This window comes from Oncorhynchus gorbuscha, linkage group LG17 (assembly GCF_021184085.1).
Source record: "Oncorhynchus gorbuscha isolate QuinsamMale2020 ecotype Even-year linkage group LG17, OgorEven_v1.0, whole genome shotgun sequence".
Lineage (NCBI taxonomy): Eukaryota > Metazoa > Chordata > Actinopteri > Salmoniformes > Salmonidae > Oncorhynchus > Oncorhynchus gorbuscha.
In genome coordinates, this window is record NC_060189.1 from 21819071 (window position 1) to 21829515 (window position 10445).

The following is a 10445-nucleotide window of genomic DNA, read 5'->3' on the forward strand; positions in this document are numbered from 1 at the left end:
CCCTGACACATAGACATCTGGCTCAGTAGCATCTGTTGCCCTCTTTGTGAAGAACATGCAAACAGTTTTTTTCACATTGAGATGCAAACACGAGTCACTGAGCCACTTTGTAACCTGGACCATTACAGTAGTGAGTTCTTGTGCAGCTTGTTGTTTGCTCTTTGCATGCTCATATATCACTGTATCATCTGCATACATTTGAACTTCAGACCCAGTACAGACAGACGGCAGATCATTAATGTACAGGCTGAACAGGAGGGGCCCCAGTATTGACCCTTGGGGCACGCCCACATCATAGCTACGAGTGGGCGACAGCTCATTGCTCACTCTGACACACAGTTCTGCCTTCAAGGTATGATTTCATCCATCTCAAGGCATCAGGGGAAAAGTTGAACTTGGACAATTTTGTGATGAGAATCTCATGGTTAACAGTATCAAAAGCCTTCCTTAGGTCCAGAAACACAGCCCAAACAGCACCCCCTTTGTCCATCTTGGACTTCACATTTTCCAGAAGAAAGCAGTTGGCCGTTTCTGTGGAGTGTTTCGCTCTGAAGCCAAACTGCATGGAGTGTAATGTGAAGGGGCTGTTGTTGAGGTGGGCAATCAGTTGTTCTGCTACACACTTTTCAACAACCTTTGACACCACAGGTAGTATGCGAATGGGCCTGTAGTTACTCACGTCAGCAGGGTCGCCTGATTTAAAGATGGCCGTTATTATGGCCGACTTCCATACCCTTGGAAACACACCGAGACCAATAGATGTGTTGGGTGACCTTAGTAATGGGGCCAATGAGTGACTCTTTGTAGTTTTTAAGAAAGGTAGAGTCCATCCCAAAAACATCTTTGGCTTTAGAGTTCTTTAGTGAGCTAATCACCTTGTTCACCTTTGACTCAGAAACCTCCCTTATGATGAAGACAGGTTGAGTGTCATTCACTAGCACTGAGCCCAAGAAACCAGTGGAGGGGTTCTGTGTCAGTACCCTGACAGAGTCAATAAAGTAGGAATTGAAGGCTATTGCTATTTCGACTGCATCCTGTGTTAGATTGTTATTCACCATGATTTCTAGTCTTTTTGCAGTGTTATTATGGTCTTTCCCTGTTAACTTTTTTAGATTCTCCCATATCAATTTAGAATTTCCCTTTGCTTTACCAATTATGTTAATAAAAACGTTTGCCTTGGCTTGCCTGATTTCTTTCATCTTATTTCTCAACATGGTAAACCTTCGTCTGTCATGCACTAATTTAGATTTTAGGGCTATTTTTAGAGCATAATCTCGTTTTCATCAATTTCCAGATTTCTCCATTTAGCCAAGGAAGAGTGCTCTTTTGGCCAGGTTTGGATTTGATTTTCTTTAGGAAGCCATTTTGTTGTGAAATTCTTAGGTTAGATTACTCGGTTATCACTGCATTGTCGGAACTAGAAGCACAAGCATTTCGCTACACTCGCATTAACATCTGCTAACCATGTGTATGTGACAAATGAAATTTTATTTGAACCTTTATTTAAAATTTATTATAAAATTGTCACCACAGAGCTGTGGGGTACATTTAAACCGACAGAATCAGTCAAAAGTTTGGACATGCCTACTCATGCCAGGTTTTTTTCTAGTTTTACTATCTTCTACATTGTAATAGCGAAGACATCAAAACTATGAAATAGCATCCAGGAGTCACCGCTTCACCGTTGAGACCGGTGTTTGGCAGGTACTATTTAATGAAGCTGCCAGTTGAGGACTTGTGAGGCGTCTGTTTCTCAAACTAGACACGAATGTACTTGTCCTCTCGCTCAGTTGTGCACCAGAGCCTCCCACTCCTCTTGCTATTCTGGTTAGAGCCAGTTCGCAACATTTTGTGAAGCCTGTAATCAAACCCACAAATGCTGATGCTCCAGATACTCAACTAGTCAAAAGAAGGCCAGTTTTATTGCTTCTTTAATCAGACAAGTTTTCAGCTTTGCTATAATAATTGCAAAGGGGATTTCTAATGATCAATTAGCCTTATAAAATGATACTTGGATTAGCTAACACAACGTGCCATTAGAACACAGGAGTGATGGTTGCTAATGGACCTCTGCACGTCTATGTAGATATTCAATTTTTAAATCTGCCGTTTCCAGCTACAATAGTAATTTACAACAATGTTTACACTGTATTTCTGATCTACTTTATTTCAATGGTCAAATAATGTGCTTTTCTTTCAAAAACCAGGACATTTCCAAGTGACCCCAAACTTTTGACTTTAGGTTACTACATGATTCCATGTGTTATTTCATAATTTTGTTGTATTCAATATTATTCTACAATGTAGAAAAGCGCAAAAATAAACAATAACCCTTGAATGAGTAGGTGTGCCCAAACTTTTGACTGGTACAGTACACACATACATATATATGGGACGGCAGGGTATCCTAGTGGTTAGAGCTTTGGCCTAGTAACCGAAATGTTGCAAGTTCAAATCCCCAAGCTGACAAGGTACATATCTGTCGTTCTGCCCCTGAACAGGTAGTTATCCCACTGCTCCTAGGCTGTCATTGAAAATAAGAATTTGTTCTTAACTGACTTGCCCTGTTAACTAAAAGGTTAAAAAAAAATATATATAAAAATTTTAAAAAATACACAGTGACAGCTATGCATCGATATGAATTGAACCGTGTCATTCTCACCTCTGGATTTCTCCCTGTCATTCCTACACCACTGAAAGGTTAATTACACTGGGAGGTTACATGAAGCAGCAGGAAAGAAAGACAGATACATAGTGTGTTATTAGTGGTCCCGTCTGGCTCAGTTAGTAGAGCATGACCCTTGTGGGTTTGACTCCCAGTGGACAAGTTTGAAACTTTTTATATACACAAACTCTAAAATACATACATGATGACACTGATAGTCTCCTACCTAATAATAAAACACTGAACATGTCCTTGTTGAAATGTGTCAGTTTGGAAGACCAGAGCCCGCTTGCTCTTCCTTGCCACTGCCCCCTGACTCCAAGGCCTTCTTCTGTCGGTAGCGCTCAGCCCGCAGTTCCTCAAAGCAGAACTCGGAGGCGCCACTGAGTAGCAGCTTTTTGCAGTACATGCTCTGCTCCAGAGCTTTCCCCTCTTCCTGCTGCTGTTGCTGCAGTCTCTTCAGAGGAGTCTCATCCCCGCAGGGCTTCCGCGCAGACAACACTGAATTCACCGCTGGGTTGATCTTACACGGTGTCCTGGAGGAATAAGGTGTCAGAACAAATAACTAAAAACACAGCTGGAGCAGAAACAAACTATGCCAAAGGCATACAGCTCAGGGTTACTGCTGGGTCACAATTTTGAAATAATTTATTGCTCAACCTACATTTCTTTGAATAGAAAAATGGATCTTTGCTGTTCCAGCCGCAGTAGTTAATTCAGTTAGTTATGATTAAGATGATCTCAGTTTACACTCACATAGCTGGAGGCTGATCCGACTCCTCCACAAAGGGCTGGAAGTTTGGCTTGCTGGGCAGAGCCACAACACTGTGACCAAACCTGGACTTCATTGGCATCTACAATAGAGCACACACAAATTCAGTCATAAATTATAACAAGCCTTAAGTCCCATTACTGTGTGCCTCATACCTTTACGTCGCTCCATTTCTCAGGCCTCTGCTCGTTCTCCTTGAATCTCGATGGGGGTGGGGCCATCCAAGATTCCAATTTTGGTTCAGAGGGCTCAGCGCTGACAGCCTTGTTCTCATCAAAGATCACAAGGCAACTGTTTTGACCACTGCTGGCCAGAGCTGGTGGGCCTTGTAACTGTAGGCTTCGTGAATTACCATCTGAACAAACAAGTAATATAGAGTCAAAAATCATAAATATATTCTTCTTTATGACATTACATAACCCAACATGACACTTTAACCTGGAATTATTTATCATTTTGAAAAGAGACATGTGCTTACTGCTTAGTGCTGCACCAACTCTACTAATGGGTGCAACAGCCTTTTTCTTCCCCCTGTGTTTTAGATCCACCAGAGAAACCCGCTCAGGCTTTGCTGCCTCAGCTTCCTCCTCCTCGTCATTCACCATTCCAGACATCACCTGCCGGGACACACGCGCCTGCAAAGCCCTGCAACAGATGACACAAAATGTTGAATTATGCTAGGAAAAGTAAAACCACCTCAAACAGCATGGAAGTAGATCCAGTAAAAAAAAATTAAGTAGATGCATACTTGTGGAACTGCAGGAGTTTCTCCAGAGGTTCAGCCCCACGCTTGAAGCCCTCCTGGTAGACACTGTCTGCTGTTCGAGAGTTACCCTGATGCTCATACTCCTCAGACCAGGCAATGTAGAAGGAAGCCTGTTGTACTCCTATTCCCTGGGCTCGCATATATCTGTAGATATCCAAAGGCTCGTGACCGCTCTCTGCCTAATACAGGAAGACAGAGTACATACACAGTCATGAATACAACTTGTTTGATTGACACTTGTCATATAATAAAGCTGTATGAACAAAGGACAAGGGTTACTTACAAATTTGATCCATAGGTCAACATAACGGCTGTCATTGTGATATTTATTTTCTTCTGTAAAGCACATCACAGCTCTCTCCAAAAGCACATTAAGATTACTCTCCTTTCCTCCCTGTGGATAGGTCTGCTCTGTCCATTTAACATACCTGTTCAAAAGACACCATGTTATCTGGCTACAATAATGACATTATCAATGAACATTAAGACATTCACACTGTAGTATTCATTCAGGTATGATCACAGTTTTGGCCAGAGTAATCCTTTTGATCTTACCGATCCCAAACATCAAGGGGGTCATCTCCATCATACACTCTCAGTTCAGACTCAAAAGCCCTGAAGACAACAAACACATTGGTTGAACACAAAACAATAGGCCTGTTTGCAGATTTGTCAACACTGTAAATTCACACCATTCAGTCAAGCCAAGAACCAGAATGCCTTGTGGAACTGCCCCAAAACTGTTTTTTTAATGTTAGATAGCTAGTAAGCAAAAATCCCACTTTATGCCATCTCTCCCTCCCATCCCAAGCACGGCACTTAAATCCCTGTTTGTAGATAGTTGGGGCAGCAGGGTAGCCTAGTGGTTAGAGCGTTGGACTAGTAACCGGGAGGTTGCGAGTTTAAACCCCCGAGCTGACAAGGTACAAATCTGTCATTCTGCCCCTGAACAGGCAGTTAACCCACTGTTCCTAGGCAGTCATTGAAAATAAGAATTTATTCTTAACTGACTTGCCTAGTTAAATAAAGGTAACATAAATAAAATAGTTAAGTACTTTAATAAAGGCATTCTTACTGTTTGTGTTGGTTGGTGGCAGAGCTCGAACCCTCTTGCTGTTGACTGAGTGCCTGGTGTAAAACTGATATGGCCCGACCTTTCTTCAAGGGCTGGATGTTCTCTTTGCAAAGTTCCCAGTCTGCCTCTCCACCTTCTGCCATTTTGGTTCTGTAAGTCAGCTAGCTAGCTACAATAACAGCAGACAAACAATGACAAGCCACACAAGTACATCTCTTGGACAACTTGTAATATTTTACAAGGCAAGTAACAAGCACGGTATCACGCTTTGAAATGTGTTTGCAAAAGCGCTAGCTACAGTAGTTACATAACAATAACTAGCTAGGTGGCTAGCGTTAGCCAAGTTAGCCACAGTAGCTAGCTGGTTAGCTAGCGACTAAAAAGCTAGGTTTCCAAATCGTATTAGGCTAACGTTATATCAAACATATCTTACCGTGCTAGATATATATTTTTTCTTCAACAACTTTCTTGATAAAATATGTATATTCTTTTGTGAAAGTTAAACAACACTGGACTGGGTCGTTGTCCTTTTCATGCTGGTTGCTCTGTGTCTTTTGAACTCGAACCGCGAGAAGATTTGGACAAAGATGATTGGATGGTCACACCCAACGATGTTAGTAAACGAGAAACTCGTTTGAAAAAATCAATGTGTTTTTCGCCGATAATATATTATTTCCGGTGGATACGAAAACCATTCAGATATAATATCTTCCATAAAAAAAAATATGTTTGCTTTACATTTATATTTTAGGACTACATTTATCATGTCGCTGCACGCTCACGGAATGCTAGGTTGAAGATGGCCAGTTATATTTTGAACCTAGACTTAATGTACATGCAACTTCCGGTGGACTTCCTGATTGATCAATGGATTTTTCTTGGATAGTCTAAACAAATCTAGCTATGAAGTAGTTAGTTTTATGTTTATTTGACAAATGACTGTATCATACGTAGATGGCATGACGATAGCAGTAGTGGCCGTTCAACCAGATTACATTACTCTAAATGCAGCGAAATGGACAACCGTTGCTATTGTTGTGCATCAAAGTTCACTCTCTTCAGGAAGGATGTTTGTTTCTACCCTCTAGTAACGTTACTCATTTTCAGTTGCTTTAGTTACCTGAATATTTGACTGCCTATAATTGTCAAATCATCTGGTACAGGTTCGAACTCCTTGTTTTATGTTTTAATTGTCATCTTTTACAGTTGGGCTGTAAGAACTGTGGGCGTTCATTTTGCTCGGGTTGCCTGACTTTCAACGCAGTGGTGCCTCGCTGTGGCAACACCCAGCAGAAGATCTGCAAGCAATGTCATGGGAATCTCACAAGGTGGAGTGATGATGTAGTTTTTCTTTTCTACCAAAACGTTATACCTATTCAATAACATGATATTTGATCCACTGGTTTTGCTTGCTTTCTGAATACTGTTTTGGCAGTGGAGAAAATCAAAATAATGCCGCAAGATGGTCCCCTCCTGAAAACTACAAAAAGTGAGTACAGGTGGTTTGATGAGTCAGTCGACTGTTCGCTATATGTTGCTTATCGGTAGATATCATAACGCCTTTTATATTGTGTTTGCGCAGACGTGTTGCTGCTCTTGAGGCCAAACAAGGACAACCGATACCACCCTCTGAAACAGGGGGCAGCAGAAATGCCAAACTAAGCCTCATTCCAACCAAACGTCTGAGTAAAGAGGACCTGGCCATCGCTGAGAGGCTGCAAAAGCTGAAAGAGGACACCAAACCAAGTGAGCATTGTCTAACACACTATGTTCCAATAGGCCTATATCTTTACTGATACCTGAAATTATATCTGTGGCCAACCTTTGTTTAGAGTCCATCCCGTCAGAAAAAGAGATTGAATCCCGTCTGGCTGCACTGAAGGCTCCTCTCCAGCCTGTACCCTCTGCAGGGGAGATGGAGGACCGCTTGGCAGCCTTACAGGGAAGACCTCCTCCCTCCCAAGCCCTTCTACCTGTGAGTCTGAGCATTAGACTACACATATTAAGCAAACACTTTGTGTTGCTGCTATTTGACCTCATTCATTCTGTATCCAAATTCTTCAGGTCTTAGTGAAGTCCCATTATTGCAATAACTTAGTTTTGTGGCTCTGTGCAGGTACACCAGCCCCCTGATGTTCGGACCTCAACAGAACAAGCCAATGACCTGATCACTCAGTTGTCAGAGGAAGTTGTCATAGACACCCAACAACAAAATCCTGAAGGTATTTGGATTCTTCCCATTTGTAACTGTACCAACTTTAATGAAAAGTGTTATGTGTTATGTGAGATATTACTGTAGATTAGTCTTTATTCAAAGATAACAATTCAATGGCTTCCTATTCTATCAAGCTGTTGTAAATGCTGAATCTATTTTCCAACCATGTTTCCATTCCAGGTGTGGATGGCCCCATGAATGACTTGAATAAGCAGGAGGGGGATAGGCTGGAAGAGAACCTGGATAATGGGGGTGGGCTGCAGGATGCAGCCAGGCAGCTGGAGGATAAAAAGAACCGCCTGCTGGCCGACGCCATGGAGGACCTGAGACGGGACCGCTGCTCCCAGGAACAGGTTCTACAGATGGCCAAGAGGCTGGCCCAGCTCAAGGGACAGGACCCTGACAAGGGTAAATGATTAAATGTAGATATTAACCCTCCCCCTCCCCCATATAAATACTTCATACAGAATCTCACCATAGCTATGAGCGAAAGAGAGGAGAGGAAACCATATTTCAATAGTCACTGGAATGCTTCAGTGTGGTCAAATCTGTGTTCTTGTTTATGTGATGTGTCATCTGTGTTGTGTTATTGTGCTGTAACAGTGTTCTGTCATGTTGTTTCAGTCACAATGGAAGACTTCCAACACCCTGACAGCGAGGACGAGACTGAGGAAGAGGCCATGACGAGGATACTGAAAAAGGTCTGCAAATAAAAGCAGAACCTACTTTGAATATGTACTTTATTTCAACTGAGTCCTTGTTCTTTTACATTCCTACCCATAGTGGCGATGCATATCAACCTCTTTTAAGATAGTGCTACTTTTCATAACCACATGGGACAGCTGTTTTGCCATTTTATTTATAATAGTCATAATTGAAAGAGACAATTGAAGCTGTGATGTGGTAAAGTTGAATATGAATGATAAAGCAAACTGTGGTCATTGTTTACTCATTCCCAGCTCACGGAAGAAGCTGCATTAGATGAGGCCAGTGGCTACAACATACCTCCTGAGCACAGTGGCCCTAGGAACATAGAGAAGACAGACGCTCGCATGAAACCGGTAATAAACCTGCAGTCCTCCTTGAATACACACACTTCATAGAATTCCACAAGTAAATTGCAGATAGTAAAAGAACAAAATTAAATATATATTTGTTTAATCTATGTTATAGACACCAGTTCCTTCAACGTCGTCGAGAACCCCAGCAGCTGTCGTAACCTGTCAGGATTTAGACAGTGACGAGGATGAGCTTCCCTGGTGCTCCATCTGTAACCAGGACGCCTCCATCCGCTGTCACACCTGTGATGGTGATTTGTACTGCAACCGCTGCTTCAGGTACTGCACAATACTACTACTATGGCCACATAACTCAAGCAAATCATTGCATTGACATCATTGCAGTGATTTATGAGAAAGTTAGATTCCCTGCGATTCATCCTGGTGTTTTTGTAATGTTTTTTCCCAGGGAGGGCCATGATAAGTATGTCAGGAAAGAGCACCACACAGCTAGTTACACGGCACCTAAGAAGAAGAAGACGACGTGAGACTGCAAGAGCTGGCACCACTACTATCTGGATGGTCACTCCTGAGAGATGTGTACTATATCTTTAAGAAGCTGGACAGTTTTCTTGGAATTCCGCAAGATCACAAAGCGAAGGCTGATCCAAACATTACTACCTGTCTTACAAAGAGACCAAGAAGAAACCCTGACTATGTTGCTAATCTAGTGTAATACGCAGCAATCTATCAAGTGTAGTTAAAGATTGCTTCAAAGTGGCTATTCTAGGGGGTAACATTATGGGGTTGCAGCAGCATAATTCAATGCTTAAGATAGCAACAGAATAACTATTGTAGATTCACATGATGTAATGTCTAAGCAATATCAGTCATTCACATGTGGACTGTTGCCAATAATATGTACTATTTGTGTAATATCAATTTCCCTTTAATATGTTGTGTAAGTCTAACTTACTCTCACAATTGTTAAACATTGTATTTTAATGTTACCCTAACCCTTTGGATTTTGGTCCAATTAAATAAACATGTCTAGGCTATTTGTTGTGCTACCTCAATTGTCTCAGAGGCTTAGTTATGAGCAGTGTGGTTTGATTTGATAATGCACTTTAATTGGCTTGCAGATATCTTATTTGTTGTCATGATACTGAGATAGATGCTGAGTTGGGGACAATAACAACAACATACACGCATGTCGCAGAAACACAAGTTTCTCATTTGGGATGATGTCAGCTTCTTACTAGAGGCCCACAGAGGAGCTAGTATAAAATGATTAGTGAAGGCTTTGTTTTCTTTTGGCAGGCAGGGTAGTCTCTGACGTTATTGTTGTTTCCTGTAGCTGCGTGTAATGTAGATATTAGGGATGTAAACAATGTCTGAGAGATTTGAAGTGAATTACCTCGACTAACTTGTACATCCGCACATAAACTCTGTACTGGTACCCCCTGTATATAGCCTTGTTATTTTACTTTTAATTATTTTTTACTTTACTTTATTTGGTAAATATTTTCTTAACTCTTCAACTGCACTGTTGGTTAAGGGCTTGTAAGTAAGCATTTCACGGTAAGTCTACACTTCGGTGCATGTGACAAATAAAGTTTGATTTGATGAAAAGTGATTTCCTGTTGGCTTTTTTGCTGTGTGGCAACCACTAATATAACCACAAAACATTTTCACTCTTTTGGCATACCCATAGAATTAGGAATTTGAATACTGAGTGTACAAAACATTAAGAACTATTTCCATGACAGACTGACTGGGATGAATATTAGGAAGGTGTACCTAATGTTTGGTATACTCAGTGGAATTTAATAGGATCTCTTTGGGCATACCCCTCTAGGGCTTCTCCAATCATACACTAGGACAGCCACAGTTTCAGAAAGGTTGGAAAGGAGGATGAAAAATCAGGAGAATTACTTTAATGGAGCTCTTTGCC

The 10445-nt window shown here is 41.5% G+C and overlaps 2 protein-coding genes across 3 annotated transcripts; one reads left to right on the plus strand and one right to left on the minus strand.

Moving 5' to 3' along the window:
• Positions 1-2824: 2824 nt before the first annotated feature.
• On the minus strand, positions 2825-6059 carry bub1bb (BUB1 mitotic checkpoint serine/threonine kinase Bb). 2 transcript variants are annotated; one of them, XM_046309215.1, is made up of 9 exons: positions 5712-6059; positions 5279-5443; positions 4759-4818; positions 4487-4631; positions 4186-4382; positions 3916-4082; positions 3593-3792; positions 3422-3519; positions 2825-3201 (listed from the first exon to the last, which is right to left on the minus strand). In XM_046309215.1, exons 2-9 carry the CDS (start codon positions 5419-5421, stop codon positions 2931-2933), a joined length of 1281 nt encoding a protein of 426 aa, XP_046165171.1. In that variant the 5' UTR covers positions 5422-5443; positions 5712-6059; the 3' UTR covers positions 2825-2930. The 2 variants fall into 2 exon arrangements, with proteins under 2 accessions (XP_046165171.1, XP_046165170.1); XM_046309214.1 differs by having other exon boundaries at positions 5279-5447; positions 5712-6058.
• zfyve19 (zinc finger, FYVE domain containing 19) lies at positions 5962-9549 on the plus strand. The gene is made up of 11 exons (XM_046309213.1): positions 5962-6347; positions 6485-6606; positions 6714-6767; positions 6861-7024; positions 7111-7253; positions 7395-7500; positions 7674-7901; positions 8118-8194; positions 8453-8554; positions 8667-8830; positions 8961-9549. The coding sequence occupies exons 1-11, from the start codon at positions 6294-6296 to the stop codon at positions 9037-9039; spliced, it is 1293 nt and encodes a 430-aa protein (XP_046165169.1). The 5' UTR covers positions 5962-6293; the 3' UTR covers positions 9040-9549.
• Positions 9550-10445: the final 896 nt, after the last annotated feature.

Coding starts and splice junctions, on each gene's coding strand:
- bub1bb (XM_046309215.1), bottom strand. CDS start 5,421: ATGGCAGAAGGTGGAGAGGCAGACTGGGAACTTTGCAAAGAGAACATC. Junction 4,819..5,278: donor GCCACCAACCAACACAAACA/GTAAGAATGCCT, acceptor TGTTGTCTTCAG/GGCTTTTGAGTCTGAACTGA. Junction 3,202..3,421: donor TCGGATCAGCCTCCAGCTAT/GTGAGTGTAAAC, acceptor TTATTCCTCCAG/GACACCGTGTAAGATCAACC.
- zfyve19 (XM_046309213.1), top strand. CDS start 6,294: ATGGACAACCGTTGCTATTGTTGTGCATCAAAGTTCACTCTCTTCAGG. Junction 6,607..6,713: donor TGTCATGGGAATCTCACAAG/GTGGAGTGATGA, acceptor CTGTTTTGGCAG/TGGAGAAAATCAAAATAATG. Junction 8,831..8,960: donor TACTGCAACCGCTGCTTCAG/GTACTGCACAAT, acceptor GTTTTTTCCCAG/GGAGGGCCATGATAAGTATG.